At 35.1% G+C, this 21,077-nt stretch overlaps 1 protein-coding gene across 1 annotated transcript in view; it reads left to right on the forward strand.

Annotated features, from left to right (window-relative positions):
• LOC104469865 (cadherin-8) overlaps positions 1-21,077 on the forward strand; it is a gene marked incomplete at its 5' end in the record, with an annotated part of 34,415 nt that overhangs the window by 2,894 nt on the left and 10,444 nt on the right. Inside the window, one exon of the mRNA XM_010084584.1 lies at positions 3,970-4,087. Within this exon, the coding sequence (XP_010082886.1) occupies positions 3,970-4,087 (118 nt within the window). The remainder of the gene's footprint in view (positions 1-3,969; positions 4,088-21,077) is intronic.

Consider the following 21,077-nt stretch of genomic DNA (forward strand, 5'->3'; position numbering starts at 1 on the left):
CTTTCTAAAGCCAGAACATTTATGGTTTTGCGGGCTGTAGCTGTACAGTTGATTGTTCTCCAGCCCAGCTAAATTATTTTCCTGTACTCCTACAGCAGAACATCTGCACTGTTGCATAACAAAAGTGCCTTGCTCGCTGTTCCTCAGTCTGTACACAGACTTTCCTAGTGAAGTGCTGCTTGCTCAAAATAAAGCTACAAAATTTTCAAACACGTAAGCAATGCAGACAGTGATGTATCAGTACTCAAGCCAGTGCTGGAACTAGAGCAGTGTAAAACTGAATACAATGTTCCTCCAGTCTGTTGCAATTTGTCTCTATTTTATTCCATTCTCCTAATAGAATTGGCTTTTTCTAATGGAAGAAGTCTTCAGATAGATCTTTGTCTCTCTGAAGAGACAAAGCTCATTCAAATGGCAAAATGCAAGTTCTAGCAGTAAAGGGCTGGCTCTAGCTGAAAAGGCAGAGTTAAAATTGTACAGTGATGAGTCTACTTAGAGCATTATGAGTTTCCAAAGTAATTCAGAAATAACCATGAATGCAAATGTAACTGCAAAAGTTTTTTCAGCGTTGGAAGAACAGTTCTAGCAAGGGTACAGAACAGTTTACTAATGGTAAGGAACCATTCTAACTTAGGTAAAAAGTATAATATTTAAATCACACATAATTCGTTACGATAGATTGATAAGAACTTTGTTTTGCTGTTTATCCTTTTACATCATTCATTATGATTATACTGGTAATCTTTTGTAAATATTATTTCAGGCATATGTGGCTTTGTACAAATGCAACACAAACCTGCAGAGTATAATGCCAAGTTGTCCTAGGAGATCATTTAACTATTAATTTCAAACCAGAGCTGCCTGTTCAGCAAAATACGCTGATGTACTATGTTTCTGCTAAATGTATGTACAGAATCAAATATATGCATGAATTTTTAATGCAGCATCAAAGTTGAAATTTTACCTGGAAGAATTTCAGAAGTTTCAAAACTGAGCAGCCAAAGGGTTATTAACTTTGAGTGTAGTGCTTATGGATACATGGTGAAATAAATCAGTTTTGTATATTATTAGTACAGATCAGTTTTGTTACATGAACACCTTTGTTATGCATGTTGTTACTGGGAAAGAAAAAGCAACTGTAATGATAGGTAAGGCAGGGCAGCCCTGGAAGTTTCTCTATCATGTTATGAGCCACAGATTAAGAGTTGGAGAATGACTTCACTTGTGTTCCATTGTATGATCACACAACACTGAGAAATAGAGTGTGTTCATCAGTGGTAATGGGAATTACTGGACATTTGACACCCCTATGGAGTAAGAGATACAGCAGCTTTGTACCACTGTATATATGTTATGATTTTTTAAGAGCTTATTTTAATGCAAATGCACAAAGAAATAAGGTTGCTATGGAAACACTAACTCTTAATTCCTTGATGTTTCCATGTAACACAACAAATGTGGTATTCCACTAAGCCTGTCTTTTGCATATAATTTTCAGTGCCTTTTCAGAGAAAGAATGATTTGGTAAACAACAAAGGGAATGGATGGAAAGAACTGAAATATAAGAAAGAATTCTGTAGGACATTAGGAGGTATCTATAGTTCCTTAAAAAAAAGGACAAAGAATTTGCTCAGTTTCTATTTCTTGAAAATTTCCTATCTAAATTATTTTCTGAGCTTGTTTCATTAAGTTTCTGTAAGATGAAAACCCATATTACTAATGCTCTTGGCTACTGGCTTTCAGGTGTATTAATTGAAAACCTGGAGACAGTGAAGTGAATTTTTACGGTCAACTCCTACATAATGCTGGAAAGAATTAAGTTACGTAGCCAGTAGAGATAAAATTGTATAACCATGCACCTATTATGTGCAGTTGATTCTTCAGACTTCACTGTGCCATTATCCTCTTTCCTTATTGCTTTCCCATTCTAGCAGTTTTTGAAAAATGGAACAATCATAGAATATGTCTGTCTAAAGATACTTGTTTGAGATTCCATTCTAAATTGCACTTACCTGGGGTGCAGAATTACCTAGTCCAGCCCTGGGCCCCATGCACATGGATAGTTGAGTACCTTACACCTCTGCAAAGAGATAGCTGAAAATGTTCCACATCTGCAAATGGGTCCACCTCTGCAGTGGGACAGACAACATCTGATTATGTATTTTTCAGTGGTTTATATTTTTTCACACAGCATAGCTCTGTAGGATCAATTATGCAGCTGCTAAATTGGAGACCTGCTTTAACCTAAAGCTATGTTAGGCCTTTTTTTGGTCCATATCTCCTAATACATGTACATATCAGTCAAGGTTTCCACCTTGGCAGATGCAGTTATCAAAAAAAATAATCTATTTATGTTGTATTTAAGCAACCTAAAACTTTTTCTAGTAGATTTTTGGTAATAACTCTGACCTTTCCAGAATATGATTAGGCAAGGAATTGTCTCAAATTCATTCCTAGGTTGTCTTACAAATTACCCATGCCAATACCAATACCTGCTCAAACATCTTTTTACGTACGTAATTTCAAATATTTGTTTGGTGTTGCTCCTTGTGGTTATCTAGTAAGATTTTATTCTTTCTTTGACTCTGGAAGAGCAAAGAAAGAATGGGATATTGACTGCTATCATATATGTAACATATACAGATTGATAGTCCTTTCTCCTGTGGTAAAGGTAGTATAAAATATTAGTTATTAGCGTTGTTTTAGTAAAGCTTTTAAAATTTAAAGCATAAGACTATGAATTTGGACAGCATCAGATCCTGTTTCCATTTTTTACTTTATTCTTTAAAGAAGACATTTGTAGTGATTCCTAATTTGAATTTAATTGTCCAAGAAATTATTGGTCCGTTGCTTTAGGCATTACAAAAATAACTACATAAGACAAAAATGTTATTGAATTCAATGGACATGGAAAGGTCAATAATTCTCATTAAATTTCTTATAAACCACATCTAGCATGAGCTAACTACCACTGAAATCCAGCTCCAAGTGCTGGATCTGGATCCGTAGTTGTCTTTGTTTCCACTTCTCTGGAAAATACTTGGAATCAAAAGTAATTACACCAAATACTAAAAAAAAAAAAAAAAAATCCTGATTATTTAAAAATAATATTTTCTCCTTTCATATGCCTATGGAGCTTTGTATGATTTGAGGATGATCAGCTGCAGTATCTTTCTGAGTAATGTTGGAGGTAAATGGAGGTGAATACACTGCAGATACTATAGTTGGTCATATAAAACCTGTCAGGTGCTTCATGCAAAATTATTTGATTATTCAAAGTTATTCAGCCTGTGCAAACACTCTTTTCTATTCTGACCTTAGTATTCTGCATTATTCCATTATTCTGGGAGTCATTTGTTAATGATGATATTTTAAAACAAAGCTATATTCCTAGAACAGGAATAACTGAGGTTTTATTAAAATTAAGGAAAAAATCCAAATATAGACTCAGATATTTTCTTTTTTTCGGATTATTTATTGTATAAAACTTCACAGCAAAAGATAGCTGAAAGAAAAATATTTCTTCAATTAAATAATAAATGGGGCTGGGGGGAGGGAGGATTAAAGATAGATTATACATTTTGGTCCAGTGAGAAGCATGGCTGTATGAATAAAAGACTACCATAGGCATCATGAGTGTTTCTGAAATACAGTTTTCCTCCTTCTTTATCGCTGAATAATAATTTATTACTTGCCTAAATCATCATCAGCTTTTACTGACCTCCCTTATATGCCTGTCACACCTTATTCTCTGCCTCCTTGTCCTGGAAACAGTATAAATGGGCCAGATACTGAACCTGTTCCCCAGACTTTCACTCTGAGGCCTGTAAGACTTGCAAGATTATAAATTATCATTTTTAATCTGGCATGCAGACAAAAGATAATGTGTCCAATAGAGTGGAATGTTTTTTTCAATGCTGTATGTTTATCAGGAGTGTGAATACTTAATGAGAATGTTTGCTGTTGTAGGTAATTCAGATTGTCAGTGCCATTGACAGGGATGATCCTAAAAATGGGCATTATTTCCTCTACAGTCTTCTTCCTGAAATGGTCAACAATCCAAATTTCACCATCAAGAAAAATGAAGGTAAATATGAAATATATGTAATGTGTATCTGAACAACTCAGTTTTGAATTGCTTTGTTGACGTCCAGTTACTTTACCAGTTTGTCCCTTGGGCAATTACAATGCAGATAATTTGTTTAATGGTGTCTTCATTATATCCCTTAAGCTATTTCTGATATCTTTACTGTAGATAAGTAGAAGGTAAAATGAATACTGAATTTAGAGCCAGAAGACAGTTCACTGTCTTAAATAAAATGAAAGGATGGATTTACTGCCTGTTGTAGTTCTATTAATTTGAAATGGCAGAGATATGCTGTAAAATAGAAATCTGAAACTATGTTCCTAAATAAATGTTGGTCTTATGTTGACTAGATATAGATGAGAGCATAAAATTAAGTATCTACTAAGTCCCCCAAATAAACGCATTTTAAGCCTGTTTGTTGTGTGTATAAAGGTTCCAAACTATTTTAGTGAGGTACTTTTACTAGAAAGAGAAATCTGCTAGATCAGCAAAGCCCAGAAGGGCACTTTGTATCACTATGCTTCAGAGCACTTCTGGAAGGGCATAATGTTATTCTGTGTTACCAGATAAGTGGAATTTCATGTGTGATGGAAAAAAAGACCCATTTAATATTGTTGAGCAGTAAACTTACACTGATCCTTTGGCATACCGATATATTTGAAGGTCATGTGAGAAAGAGCTAGGAACGATCACAAGAATGCTATAAATAGTACTTTATGTGCTAGTACTTACTTGAATATTCAGCAAAGTTTTTCCATCTGGTCTTTTTTTTTTTTTCTTTGATAGAACACTATCCTGTCGGGCATTTTAGCCAAAGGCAGTCTCTTATTTCTCTTATTTGAAAAGATAATGAAGGAAATCCCTATTTATTCTATTACTAATAGGAAGATGTATGTGCATGAGTGTAAAAGTAATACATGAAGTGTCAAATAAAGAGGAAATGCTGTTTGTGTTTTTTATTCTAGCTGTTCCAACCAAGAAGAATGATGGCACCATTTTCTTAAATGGTACTATGAAAACCTAAATGCTTAAATCTGCTTAAATATATCCTGAGTTTTTCTTTTCATTAGATGTTTTTCTCTTATAGCATTCACAAAGTGTGTCTCTACTTATATTTGTACTTTCACGTAGGAAATAAGTCTGTGTGTTTTCTGTACTTACAGGAGAAGATAAAACAAACCTCTTCAAAATATATTTCATAATCATCAGTAGAGTAACACAAATTGAATTAAGCATCCTAAATATGAGGTGATTTGCTTTGCACAGCATGAGAAAGTAAAAAAAGGTCTTAGTATTTCTTTTCATGTTTAAATACTTAGCTCACATCACTAATTAACCTTGTCCTTCCAATCTGTTACCCATTTAAGACCCACTCTTACTCCTAGTCACAGCCAATGGCAAAACGCCTCCTGATCCGAGTGGGAGTGAGGAACCTTCTATAGAACATGGTTTAGAAAAATAAGTCCAATTTTGTAACAAGATTGCCACTCAGTTTTACACAGTTTTTAATGCATTTGAATCAGATAAATGTGTAAATCTTCTTAAAACAACAACCAACTGAAATATCCTGAAATTAAAAATCCACTTGAAGAGACTTTTCTAATTTAATTTTTCAGTATCCCAGAATAAAATTCCAACTATGCTTTTATACATCCTTTTATATCAAGATTGCTCAGACGGGGATGAAGTCCATGGCTGATGCTAGAACATGTTCTCCCACAGGAAGCAAATATTCCTGTCAAAGCCAAAATCAGGGTATAATTTGGTTAAGGTGAGGTTTCGTGTCATTTAAACATCATAAATCTTTCCTAAATCCTTATTTAGTTATGCCACTTAAACAGTGAACTTGACCGTGACTTTGTCTTGCATATATCTGCTAGATAAGCATGAGTGATTATTCATGTTGAAAAAACTCCAGTATTCCTAAAAAACCTGAACTCTCAAGTAAAATTTCTCCTTGGTTGTACTAATGAGTGTCTGGGCTGTCCAAAAGCCAGTTTGGTATGGTTAATTAGAAGCAGTGTGAGAAAATGCTTACAACAAACCCTACTCTTATTTTGGAGAATTGTGTTTCTGAGGATCAGCTCAGTGCATAACCCACAGACTTGGAACGGAAAAACATTTCCTCATACTGGTGAGCAAAATCCTTGACACCTTCCTGACTGTGACCTCAGCCTCAACTTCGTCCCGTATTCTTGGCCCTGTCAAATTCTTCAAGACGGCAGAGACTGCCTTGATGGCTGTTCTCCTCTTATGGATATTATAAATGGATTGCATTTTCTCAGGAAACCTAATATAGACCTCAATCTTTTATTTGCTAGAACTAGTATTTTTTTCTTTATTTAATTGTTTTTTCATATCTTGCATTTCTCCAAAATTCTCTCAGATGCAGAGATAAACAAAAGTAGCCCTCCTCAAGAGCATTTGAGAAGTCATATTACTCTTTTGGATTCTTCTTTTGTGCTTTAGGGAACATTGTGGCATTTTGCAAATTACATCTGTATTTCACCAAGTAATGATGTTGTCTGATCTGGTGGCACTAGTATGCGAACAATGCAATTGGGCATCTGCCATGGGAAGAAAGCTGTGACGTTCTGTTTCTGTCCCTCATACTACAGAGTATATGTGTGTATTTGGGAATTTTCTTTCACTACATGGAACATAGCATAACCATGAATGAATTTGTTGCCTGCAGGCTAACTCTATTGTTTAAACTTTCCAGGTTACCCTAAGGCAAGTTCACATGATACTTCAGTAATTAACTGATACTTCAGTAATTAACTGTGCTGCCCAAATGTACTACAAATATTATGATTTGCTACATTGTTATTGCCAAATATGCTTAACTGAGTGACACAACAGTGTATCTTCATCAGAAATCACAAAAAAAAAAACCAAAACAAACTAAAAACAACACTTCTCCTAAGATTGTATTATGTATTATAGAAAATTTCCTGTGATCATAGCAGAATCTGTTCCTTGAAATGATCTGTTGGTATCCTTTACTTGTTTGGTCTCTTAAATTTGCACACTTACAATCCCTTCTGTAGCCAGGATGCCCAAAATTTTAGCGACTGTAGTGCCTTACTGATGTAAGTAATGTAAAAATGGAAATTCAGATTTCATCATACATCTCGCTGAAGGACTGTATATCATTTCTTGGAAATCTTTATTTTTCATATCTCTCAATCTGTTCTTTCTGTTCTTTTCCCAGCTCAAATATCTGTTACTGAGTAGTTTTTCTTAGACTTTGTGCCTTGGCTAGATGGGCAGCTATTGATAATCTGAAGTAAAGCAATTCTACTCTCTCAAACTAACACACAGAACATCGATCATTTAGATTGCCAGATGCATAAACCTTTATCCCTTCACAAGAGAAATACTAAATTATGTAATAAAAATATAAGAAGTTAATGCAACATGAGAATCATGTAATCTTGTGTGTGTCACTAGACCTGTGACTGCATGAGATAACAAATCCTTGAGTGCACAGACCCATACAGACTGACTGGTCCCCTACTTTTCACGTGTCGTTTGTGCTGGGTTTCTGCATAGGAGCAGAAATGGGAAAAAATGGAAGTAAATGTCTTGTGTAGTGTTTCTGACAAACTTCAAACCAGAAAAAAACCTAAAACTTCAGATGAAAATATCTGATGTCTAGACAGCTGTTGATACACTTCAGAACTGTCTTGTAGATCCTTAGCTGAATGGAATGAACCCTTCTGAAAAGCAGTAGGATCACAATAAACGACAAAAAAAAACTGACAGGAATTTAGACAACTGATAAGCTTTTTGTACTGTCATGGCATCAGTAAACTGAAATGAGACCTCTTGGAAATGGAATTAGCATTTGTTGGCAGTCTTTTTTCAGGTGAGTGGTCTTCACAAAGCATTACCTAAAATCTAATGCCAGTGCAGGGACTGTTTCCTGCATCCCAAACAATACTCTCACAGCAATACCTGTTTTCAGCATTGAATTCCTAACGTTCTTATGGTTTCCTTAGGTTGTTCAAGTGAGAACAGAATTTTGTGATCAAAGTGTTTTCACTGATGTAAACATTTTGATATGCTGCCAATGTAATTTTTACTTTCAAAAACTAGCAAATACATCTTTGCCTTAAAGAGACGTAAAGTTTTTCCCAAAAGATGTTTCCATTGCTCTTCCATTTTTGTTATGCCAAATCCTGTTTCCTAATGGAATAAGCTCCAAATCAAATGTTCTACAGTACTTTTGGATGCAGTAACTTCTGACAGAAGAAATGGTGTATCTCTACTGTGTAAATGTGATATTAGGTGCACTTACTAGGGCTTATGCAGTAGAAGCAATCCCAGGGTTGCTTGGAACGTGGGCAGGCCTTATCTTTGGGTTCAGAGAACCATCTTAGTAGTGTGCGTTTGCATTCAAGACTTACAAGCAATCAGCCTCCCCTCTCCTCAAAATATTCGGTGTCCATCTTGTGATTTGAGCTCTGAATTTGGGCCAAACGGATTTTAGTGAGTGCATAATAAAGAGAAGTGTTTTTTCTTTTTAAATTGAAGCATTATATATACTTCAGTGATGAAATGTTCTGTTGGTTCTCCATAATGAACTTAATATTTATTCTCAGCCATGTTTAGTCTCTTATACTTACGATACCTGTAATAGCTCCAAGAATGTTCATGTTTAAATGTCCATTGCTTTTGTTCTTTCCATCTAGCAAGTTTAATCTGTCATGTCCTCATTGTGCTGCCTTGAAAGTATGGGCACTGTGTCATGTATTTAAAAGAAAATAGCCTGGTATAATCACTTTAATCACTAACTGGCTTGCATGCCTTTGTATACTACTGCACATCTTATTTTAAAATATTTGCTATTTCTCATCACCTTTTTACCATTAATAAACAAATATTTCTAAACTATTTAGAAATAGCCAGAGAAGACAATTACATGCAACCTCTCTTTTAAATATCTCAAATAATAAAAACAACTGATCAGCACTACTTCATTTTTGAAAGTACTTCTGTCTCACTGTGTTTCTAATGTAATAAAACCAAGATTTTTTTCCACATCTTTTTCCTGAAAATATTTTTAGCAGCATCTGTCAAATGCATACCTGGAGGGTGAGTCTCTTGTTCCCACAAGAGTAACTCTTGTGTTAAAATCATTTTCTTTTCCTGAATCAGTTTCTCTTGGCATTTCTCGATAAGTCTCTCTGCCATTGTCTCAGCTGCAAGCTAAAGCTCCTTCTGTGTTTTTGATTGACTTTTCTTTCCAAATATGTGCCTCAAAGAGCTAAGAGGTGGCACTGCTGTTTCATTGCCCTCCTTCCACTTCGCCCAATTTCAAAGTTAACCCACTGACCTCAGGTACAAATTGCCTTAGCAAGGACATCATTAAGCCCATCATTTCTTGATGGATGTACAATGAACATCTAGAATAACAGCACCCATATGGTCCCTTGGATATGGGCAGTAAAACCTCATATATTTTTGCAGTTTCATGCAATTTTTCAAGAGCCTTAGGAAACTTTGTGGCCCAGCTGCCATCTATGCCAGAGGGTGTTTCACAGTGGCAATTCTCGAGGGAAAGCATATGCTTGTATATTTCTAATGCGTTTATCATCCTCATTTCTTTTATATGTCCATAATTAGACTTTCAAAGTACAACTCTAAAACATACCAAGTCATATCCTTGTTAGTGGCTTTCTTGAAAAATAAAATTAAACTATATGATCAGAGATGTCTTGCATCTTATAAGTAAATATTTTTCTGCCATGTCTATCAGTACTAGTAAAATGGAATAACATCTAGAAGACTGCATCTAAAATTATAAAAGAATATGCTGCATAATCTAGGAAAAAGCATTGATTAGCATCTCTCTTAATAGGAATGGTTTTGTCACCAGAAATCACAAGGAATACTTGCACAGCAAGGTGCATTAAGTGTGAAAGTAGTAGAGTTAAAAATAAATTATTCCAATGTATTAAAAAACAACAAACAAAACCAAGCCTATAATCTGGCACTTCTGTGACAGAATCTGCCATCCGCAGGCATATGTCGTGTTTCTCCAGGAGTGTTCATAGTGTGAAAAAACGTATTACAAATATCATGCTATCAATCTTTTTCTCAGCATGGCATTAAAACTGGAGCTGTTTAAATAGCAAAGTTCAACATTTTTATAAACTCAGGATACCAGAACAACCTCAGATTATTGATTTTTTTATGAATTATATAGTTAATAATGAAATTGTTAATATAAAATTATTGAAAGATTTCCTTTTTAGTGTGATTGAAAGATTTTGTTCAATAAGTTCTTTTTTGCTTATTTTATAAACTGTTAAGTTACAGAAGTTAAAACATGAAAGCATAAAGAAGATATTGATATTTTGCTAAGTAGAAAGGTCTAAGTTTTATCAAAGCAAGCCATGTGATAGCTAAGGTAGCTAAGCTCCACGAAACATTTTAGTTCTGTGGATTTAGACTATTCTGACATGAAATCATATTTCAGAAAACTCTTAATTATATTTCAAATGTGTACTTACCTTTCTCAGTTAAAAACACAATGTGATTTACAGGACTGAAGTGCCACGTCCTTCTTATGAGCTACAAGTTAGACAATGCTACTGGGTCCAAGTCCCTTTCTAAGAATGATGTCTCAAGTGTGTCTTGGTCTGTGTGCTGGAAAGCATGTAAGAATTATGATCCGGCTGTGTGGCGATAAGAGAACACTGTGCTGCCTTACCTCCTTCCCTGTTGGAGCAGGCAGGCAGGGATACCATGGCCTGAAAAAGGAAAGGACAGATTCTAGCTTCCACTCAATTAATATGCGAAAAGATGGTATTCAGAGAGTGCAAATACTTTTCCTGGATTGGCTGGTTGTGCATTAGGTGGTAAGTCTCGAGTCCCTAAAATAATTTGGTTTTGTAACAGAGGAAATGTGGTTCCTTGTTTATTATACTCAGGTTCCTTCATCCTTAGTCCTTAGACAATTGACCTGATTGAAACTGCGTTGGATCAGAAACTATGTTAGATCATTCTTTGCAGGAAAAGTAATCAATGCTCCTATTTACATATCTGACAGAATTCTGAGTTGTAATGTCAGCCTGTGAAGTAGTAGACTGTGTCTAAAGTTTCAAAAAGATGAGCCCTTTCTGCTAGTGATAATGTGATAAGCAATGTGAAGTGGAAATCGGTACTATGGATCTTTAGACTATTCTCAAACTATAGAAGACTGTTAGAATTTCAAGTTAATAATAATATTACCGGGGGACCCTAATACATTCCAGTTACTCTCAGAAGTTCTGTCTTGCCAGGCACTGAATACATTTCCATTTCCATTGTATGAACATTGAGGTTGAAGTAATATATTCAAATCCTTTCTACTATACCATTTTGTGGTCCTAGCAAGGTTGTACTTTTCCATGGTACAGTAGTGTTAGTCCCATCTAGTCTGAGAATGTCGGTGAAAATATTCTCAGTATATATCTTTCATGCCTGATAGCTTTCTGCTTCGTTTCCCCGTTCTTTCTTTACTATCATTGCTATTGACTATGTTCTGTTATTCCCTGATGTTCTGGTTTTCCTTGATGTTGAATATCAGTTGAGTGTGATTTGAAACATCTTCCCTGGCATAGAAGGATGTGATGTTATTTTCTGAAGTGAAGATTGCATTAATATAGAGGGGAAACCAGCATTTTTCCACTCCAATCCTTTGCGTGCCACTTCCTTCACTGACACCTGCTTCTGCTCTTTCCCATCTTTCTTCTTGCATGCAGATCACTGCTCTTTCTGGACTCCCTTCTAATTAGAACCACAGAACAAGTGAAGACTAAGTGCAGTTCCTCTGCAAACATACTTTTTAGCCCTATTGGATGATTTACACCTTCTTAACAATGGTTATGTGCTTTTCACCACTTCAGTAGGCTGAATCCTTCTTGGTGCACATAGCTGCTCTAGCTGAAACTGAATGTCAGAAAAATAGAATCAGCTCTTCAAAGGCTAACTTAGCTACCAAGCTCCTCCTCACTTTGACCATTCTGTCTGTTCTGTCCATCTGAAACCTTATTCACTCCTCTCCTGTATTCAGGATGCAGGGCTCCAGACAGATTCCCTCTCTCCTCCGCCCTAAGCCAGATGTGACCCATCAAGTCTTCATTCAACTGGACAGGCCAACCTGATGAATGAACCAGCAAGGAGGGGGCCACCTGGTAAGCCGATTGTCCTCTTTTAGGCATCTTTAGGCTCTTCTGCAGCTCTGCTGTGTTCCCCAGCTCGTCTGTACTTTTTGTAGTTTTGTAGATGGCAAAGTGTCTGGGAGCACTTCTGTTCCAAACGCTGTTTAACCTTTCCATCCTTGTTTTAGTTTAGCTCTGTGATGACAACTTTTTTCCAAAGCCTCACAAACACAAACTTTCAGACAACTACAGAGGATTTATATATACACATTGGAAAATAAGACTGATTTCTACAGCATCACATCCTTGCAAAAAGCGCCTTTTTTTCTTATCATGTGAATCAATCACAATTGCATAGCTATTTCAGGACATTTATGTAAACATGACCCAGCCCAAAACAACATAAAATGTGAGTGATGAAATACAGATAATACTGTCTATATGCAGCATGCCATTACGCCTACATGACCAAAGAGACTTTTACTTCACTCATTCTTAATTTATTATTTGTGCTGCTAGCAACATAATGTTGCCAAGGCATCAATTATGTTTCATTTTATAAATCAAACTAATTAAGAACCAGATGCAATCTGAGTGGAAAAGATCTGAGGTCAGTGTTGTGCACCATATGTACAACTGTGCTTACTCATGATGAGGAGATGGATTGAACAGCTGTGCATCTTCCTGCTGCAGGACTTTAATCATACTCAGATAGTATAGCATACTTATCTCTCTTTTTCCAGTTTATTTATTTAATTTTGTAATAAAACTAAAGAAAAGTGAGCAACACTGCCTTGACTTTAAAAGACTAAAGAAAGCATAAAATGTTATTAAAACAAAACAGAAGAGGAAAATAATTTGATCAGCAAATTAGCATGAAATAAATCTATTTTAGTAATAATATGGAAGATGGATGAAAGAAATAACAAAGATAAGAACAAATTGAATCTTCAGTGTAACTTAATTTCAGACAAATGAGGAAAATAAACATTAAGTCAGGGTCTCAAAACTGAACTGCTTAGCAGTCAGAAAGGCATTGTTCTTAATAAGTACAAAACAACCCAACTAAGTCCTATCAGGACAGCAGTAAGATCCACAGTACCATTTCTCTGGAATTTGTCATGCAATTAAGCATTTCTCCACTAGCCCTTTAATTTTCAAAGGTTTCCTAAGTGCTTTAAAAACATAACTCATTGAAAGCTAACAGCACCCGTGGTAATTATATTCCAAGACTTTAAAAGTATTTCATAGTAGTATTTATATCTAAATTAATATAGAAAATTTGGAGATAAGTTTCCAGATTTTAAATGAACTATCTCCTGAAAATGTGTTAAGAGATTTCTGCCAGAGTACCGCTTCTGGTTTCATGGGTGGATCTAATTCCTCCAAGTTTTCTGCAAGAAACAATTCCTATAGTGGTAGTGTTGGGTTTAATTCACTGAGAAGGAGGAACGATGTCCTAGAGCTGAAGGCTCTGGTAGGGCCTCTACTCCTTCACCACCTCAGTATATTACCTGACAGAAACACATTGCGTCTCGGGAAGTCTCCCTCTGTTTTAACCTCATTGTTAGGTTTTACTTTGAATATTTGGGTTTTCTCTCTAAGTATCGAATCAGTAGTTATGGCACAAGATTTTTTTTCTTCCATTTTTTCACCTTGTAAATTCAATGGTTGCTCTCATTGTGGACTGTTTCTTTGTTTTATCGTGTTCTAAATACATCCTGTTGAGGGGGAATAACAATTATTAATTAGTTGCTGTAATTGTACTTTTCTTTTGTCAACTAATGAGAAACTAGATATGAGTCCCATTTTAAAGTTTCAGTTGTAAAGATTAAAAGAACCCCAATACTCTTCTGCTAGAGGAAGAACCTAGACAGGCTGAGAATGAAAACAATATAATCAGGAATCATCACATATTAGCTGTTAAATTTTTCCATGATTACTAAAAATCCCCTTTTTTCATTATAACAGATGTAAGGTATACAAACTATTTGCACATGGTTCCTCCATTAAAATAAAAGGTGTTAATTTTTGACACTTAGCCTCAAGGCTTATCTGATAAACCATTGCACAACTAACATTATAATGTGAATTAAAAAGACAAAAACCATGTTCCAATTGGTGTCTTGTTTTGAACCAATTGCACAAGTGGTATTCATGAAGGAAGTGATTATTATTGGAATCACAGTCATTTTTCCTACGAGGTGACCATTACGTTGCTTATTATGTGAACTTTATGTCTATACAATCTCCTGAACCTGTTTGGTGTGGTCACATTTATTCCATACCCTTTCATTTCCTCCTTACACCTTTTAAGGAGGTGACTGGTTTCTCTGGCAAGAGCAAATATAGTAGTGACAAACTGAAGGAAATCTGAAATTTTTAATCATTTTGACCAGAGCTGCCCACGTCAAGCTTTAAAAAATAAAGAAGAGAAAGCTTTTATTTTGTTGGTTGGGGGTTTTTTTGTATCATTTATGATATTTTCCCATCAACTTCTGATTTTGTAATTTGTATGGGTCGCCTTGTTGTAAAATGAGTCACTTTGTTGGTCCTTATTTAATTCTATCTAATTAGGATGTATTCTATTTGGGAAGCATCCAGTAATTACTGATATATTTATGTGATTATTGGTATTTAATATTTATATAATAAATATGCCTAGAAGGCAATTTATTCAGAGGCCAGAAAAGAGGTAAAGTACATGATTTTACTGAATGCAAAGATCTTACATACCGAGCCAAATGCAGAAAATAAATGAAACACTTAAGTTGACCTGTGTAATCTGGGGAGAGAGTTTGCATATCCTAAAATGATAGGATGTGCATGCTCGATAATCAGTGCTGATTATAGAGGGAGTGAAGATGGGCCCCTGTTTGAAGTGAGATAATAAGCCAGCTTGTTAGGGAGAGATAAATAGAAGAACTTCAAGAAAAGGACCAGATGTCTGCTTGATGGTGTTGAAGAGGGAGAGCTAGTGGAGTCCTTCGAAGGTAACATGGACAGATGCAGAGTCAGATTCCAGTGAATCAGCTAAGCGGTGGAGCTGTCTGCCCGTATTGAGATAGCAAAGTCAGATCACCCCCGTTTGGCCTAAACAGTTGTACGCTCAAGTAAGTAAACTTCACTTTTGCTATAGGCTAGGGGCTACGTACATTCTTGAGCAATAGCTGGAACACTGTAGTAATTTTTTTTCATACATCTGATTCTATAATAAAAGATAAGTCAGGAATAAAGTCTTGTCTCTGGAGTTTTGAATGGAGTTAGGTATTGCAGTCATAAACCTTGAAAGGAGCATCAATATTAATCCCTGAATGTTGATGAAAGTACTCTGCTCTGTTCTACAGAGTGTTGGACTGTCTTGAACCTAAACACTGACTTTTTCTTCTCTTTAATTTTTAGAATGTAATAAATGACATAACACTTTCACATTGCTTTCATAAAAACACATAGATCTTTTTTGTTTTGTTTGCACTTTGTTAGGAAACTTTCAGTTTAACCTAAAATTACAGCTAAATGCTGGCTTATAGGAAATAATAAGAAATGAGATAAAAAATTTTCATGTAGCCTTTTTGAACTTGTCACTTCCTAACCTCACTTAACTCTGTCATGTTACTTTCTATAACATTTTCATCCATTATATATAACCTTTCTGTAAAGTATAGTGTTCACCCCAATAAAGATTAAGCCCCAGTGATCTATGAGCACTCTACAGGAGTGATTTTTTTTTTTTTTTTTTTGTTAAGAAACTGTTCTGGAGTTCAGAATAGTTTTGCATAGCTTGGTTACAGGTTTCCTGTATGATTTTGGACAAGTCATTTAATCACTGTGCATGTCATTGTTCCATGCATATGCTGTAGACGTTCTTTTAAAACATTCATCTGATATTCACATATGACATTAATGGCACCTATTAGCAGCTCCCTATGGATTGGTAAAGACTCAGATTTTCAAGAGTGCATTACAGTGTCTCTTTGGGTTCTTCTGAAACTCCCAGTCAGAAAACGTGTAGATGTTATTCTGCAGCTCAGTGAAGGAAATGGTGGAGCCCAGTCTAATGACAGCTGTAGAAAAAGCATTGTTGTATCTTTGATACAAGCTGTAATGCTACATATAGAGAAAGGTAGTTTAGACTCAATTCTACACCATACTTCTCCTTCTATAACATCTTTATCTATCCCACGACATTACAACTTCTTTGTATTACTATTTTCTATTTTTAAATGAGAAAAATATTTTTTATAACAAATCAACTTTCTCTTATTTTACACTTGTCTTCTGCTAACATGCAAGACCAAAAGATGTATTTGCTAAAAACTTTATGGAGTTCTAATGCAGCCTGTCTAGCAGAACCACTTGTTTCAGAACTTTGTAGAAAGGATGTAGCTTTTTCTAAACTAAAATTGTTTTCCTTAGTCTTTTTTCTTTTCTTTTTCCCAGTAAGGAAACCTGTATCTTTCTCAACATATCTGGTGTTTTTTTTCTGCTCTCCTTTTTGACTATTTAAGGTTTTTTCATTATCATGTAGAGGTTTTTGGTATATTAAGATATATTCTCCTTTGCAAGTAGAATTGCCTAATCTCTTGTAATACTTGATCCTGTTTCATATTTTTGTTGCAGCTTCTGCCTACACCCTTCATTGGTACTTTGTCAGACCCTTCCTCATGAATTAGAGGACAACAAGGAACAGTTTCACTGTGTTATGCAAGTTGTTTTTATAGCATAGAGATGCATTAAATATTTGTACCTTATAAACTCTCAGCTTGATACGAAGAGAATAAATGAATAAGATGTCTTCTCTTTTGTTGCACATGTAATTCAACTGTGACTAAGAAATGTTTTACTATTTGCAGAATCTCCATCCTTGGAGATATTAAAAAGCTGCCTGGACATGGTCCTGGGTTGTAGGTAGCTGTGCTTGAGCAGGAGAGTAGACCAGATGACCTCCAGAGGTCCCTTCCAACCTCAACCATTCTGTGATTCTATGAAAACTGGAACATCTTATGAACTGATGCTATAGTTTGCACATATTTACCAATATAAGCATTGACTTTGTAATATCTCTACAGCAGTGAGGCAGAACTCAAATGCTGACATCTTTCCCTGGCTACTTTTTTCCAAGTTATGCATTGTGTTACACAATGTATAATGGCAAAGTTAGGGTCTTGCAGTATGTCCAAGTCTTGAAATTTAGATGCATATGCATGTGTGTTCCTGTAGACCTGCTTTGATTCTCAGTGATCTGGCTGTGTATGCTAGTTTGGAACTTCTGGCTATGCCAAGTTTTCTCTGTGTAGTGTTTACATGGTGTGCAGAAATGTTCCAAGGGGTATCTGGAACATTTAATTTGAAATCTTTATACAATCTCTTCCACTCTATAGACAGGTAATGGTTGTTTTCACTTACTGAAATTCCTTCTCTGGATGCATTTTTCTGTTCCCTGCATTTCAAATCACCATTAGTCTTCACCATAGGAGACACAGTCTCATTGAGAGGTGTGCATATAAAAAGACATTACATGTATACTTTGGGTGTAAGACAGAGGTATAAATTACTGCCATTAATGGCCTGACGATAACAAATTGTTACTGTTATATGTAATCTGCATATGATAATGTCTTCAAAAAGTCATTATCATGCTGCCTGTCTGCCCAGGGGCAATCTTATACCATAGCATTTCAGCCTTTCAAATTGTAAAAAGTTAATATAACTCTTGATGACATTTACAAAAATATATAATGACACTCCTTACAGTTCTCTCACAGAAATTATTCTCAGTGAAGTTAATGGGAGTTCTGCATATACAAGAACTGCAGGATCTGGCACTTTTTAAAAATCAAAGCCACTTTTTTTTTTTTTCTTAAGTGGCACCAGCTCAAGAAAATGTTAAGTCAAAAATTTTTAAAATTTATTTTCTGACTTACAATGCCTGAGCCAGCATAAGTTGTATTTAACTTTCAGTGCTCTTTGGTAGAAAGTACACATTCTAAATTTCTTCTTGTAGTAAGTTGTTATGTCAGATTTATAAACCCCTGAAAACTGGTATTTTGTAATGGAAGAGCTGACAAGACCTTTATTGCACCAGTACAAATAGGCAGCATTCCAATAAATGCTGGTGGTTTTTTCTTACAGTCTGGTGGTTGCTTTCTGCATTTCTGTATTTCAAAGTGAACGTTATAAAAAGAGTAACGGAATAGTAGAAATACACTGGTATGGCTTGAATTCGGCTTCAATATGGTTGATAGGTCTGATACCAGATCCAGTTTTAAAGGACTGTTCTATAATCTAATGGTAAATTATTTTAAATTCTTACCGTGTGTGTATATGTTCCATACAGTATTGGAACAGAAAAGACAATCATCGTGGCACAGAGAAGTGGATGTTAAGTTGCTTAGCGTAAAACTCACTTAAATGCCAAGAACACATCACATTTAAAAACCAAAATGTTCCTGCTTAAGGTTTATTTTTCTTACTATGGTATTCATAGCTTACATTCTAGAATGAAAGATTCAATTCAAACATCTGTGATTGTCTTCATAGCCGTGAAGACTCTGAACTTTTCCAGACCCTAGAAGTAAGTCACTGATATAAGAATTGAAGGATGTGTGTGAGGTGAGGAAGGTGAAGAACATAGGATGGAATTCTTGGAATTCTTCCATCACCTACCAAAAGTACTATAAATTTAATTGAATCTGCTTGAGATTTAGCTTTACACATAAGAGAATCCCAAATCAATGTAATGTGTAAAACTGTAAATCTCACAGTGACCTAAGGGGCTTAGATACCTGTCTTTCATTAGTTTCACCTCCCTAGACTGTGCTTGTAAGTATGCATTCATAGAAAGAATAAGAGTAAGAATTCATTATCCCTACAGATGGCAAAGACTTGGGTTATTTTGGTTTTTTTATTTATCTTCACAGCATTTTGTTGGAATCTGGGAAGTAATGAGAAGTTCTTGGTTCAAATGCAAAATGTAGCCATTATTTTATCAAAGCATTATAAAACACAGTATTAGTTTCTCAAACTTTTTGGTTAAAAAAACAAGATAAATAGAATTAACTAGAATATGTAGATTTCAAAAATGATCCATCAGTCTATGCAAATTGCCGTGTTAATAATGTATTTTTAATGCTAAGCACATTTGACAGCCATTTCATCTCTTTCTCTAAACTAGAACTTGGCAACTTGCATTAATTCTTACACTTTACAGATGTAACATTCAATGCACATGCCATGTAGTGATGTGATCCGAATAAAGTAAAGCATGTCAAAGCAATGTGATTATTAGTAAACAAGTTTGTGGCTGGGTTGTTGAATACTGAAGATAAAAATGAGAGGCAAAAGCCGGTGCTGTTTTAGTGTGTTTTACATCTTCACTGGCCTGAACTTGCTTCAGATTAGAGGAGTGTCAGTAATAACTGGCACCAGAGGATTCAGAAGAGATAAATAGTCATGACATCAGAGTGGGTGAGATTAAAATCAGGTATGCTGGGTACAGTTGAGACAGCTGTGGTAACTGTGTAACTTAAACAGACCCAGAGCCCAGACTTTGCTGGTTTGACTTGCCATAAGTATCTGTAAATTAAAAGGAGAGAGGTACTATGTCCTAATTATTTCTCTGCCCTGTTAACAATTGTTTCAGACTCAATGTGTGCTTGTACATCATTATTTCATCAGCAGAGATTTTCTGTCCTTCCTTCAATGGGTTAAAAAAACAAGGTACAAAATATAAGAGTTGCTGCTAGACTGCAAGTGACCATGTAGATATGTTTGATTATAGCTCTGCTGGACTAAAGGTCAAAGGAAAGTTTTAGAATACTTAAGAGACAATTATCTAAAGTTCAGACTTTTCCAAAGGAATAGAACTAGAAATTATACAGACTATTATCTAAAGTTCACATTTTTCAAAGGAAAAAGGTAAGAGAAAATGCTTATTCCATTGCTTTGCTGTTAATTTGTCTGAGTTTTTTTTTTATTCTGTCAAGAATTTATTTGCTACAAATTCTGCATCACAGAAGTATTAACATGATTATTCCCTTTTCCAATAAATTTTAACATATGAGAGTGATGTATGCTTATACATGATTAAATATTACTTTGCTCATTATTCAAAATTTGCAGCAGCACTTTTTATTTCTGCAAAGGAATACATGACCTGGAAATGTGTTTAGTTTTTTATTCATTAGTTGATTCAACAGTTCAGTTCTGGCATAAGGTATTATTATTTAGGTCAACTGGTAAAGAAAAAAAAAATCAGATACAAAGCGTTTTGTACCTTTGTGATACAAATTGTGATACAATTGTGATATTTTCCAATTCTTCTCATCATCAGTATATTTTCTCCCATGAAATACTTTTTTTCCTGTATTCTTATTGGTGTTTTAAGGGGTTCCAGAAAGTCCAGCTCTCTAGAAAAACAAAAATTCATTTATATGTTTGCTAATGTGTCATAGGAATGTTTTGTGAATTGCCATATGTGTCAGTATGGCATGTGACTTACTACGGTACAAGAGAGACAGTGTGTTCAGTCAAGTGAGTTTTTATAGCATAAAAACTTTTTCCTTTTGAACGTGATGTCTGCTATCAAATTTGATAGCAATCATCAATCTGCTTTTTTGAAGACATCACAAATTTTTGACATTCATGAAAAACAGGTCAGTTTGAAATACTTCTGAATGCTTCAGTGCCTGTCTGGTTTGCCTATCATACATCAGACAAAATATGCTATAAAAAGGCAACTTTTTATTTTCAGATTATTTTATAAGCCTTCTACTTGAATAGAACATTTATGCCTTTATCATACAGATTAGGCAAAGGGTAATCTTCCTTGGAAACTG

The sequence above is a fragment of the Pterocles gutturalis genome, unplaced genomic scaffold, assembly GCF_000699245.1.
Source record: "Pterocles gutturalis isolate BGI_N339 unplaced genomic scaffold, ASM69924v1 scaffold1000, whole genome shotgun sequence".
NCBI classification, from domain to species: Eukaryota; Metazoa; Chordata; class Aves; order Pterocliformes; family Pteroclidae; genus Pterocles; species Pterocles gutturalis.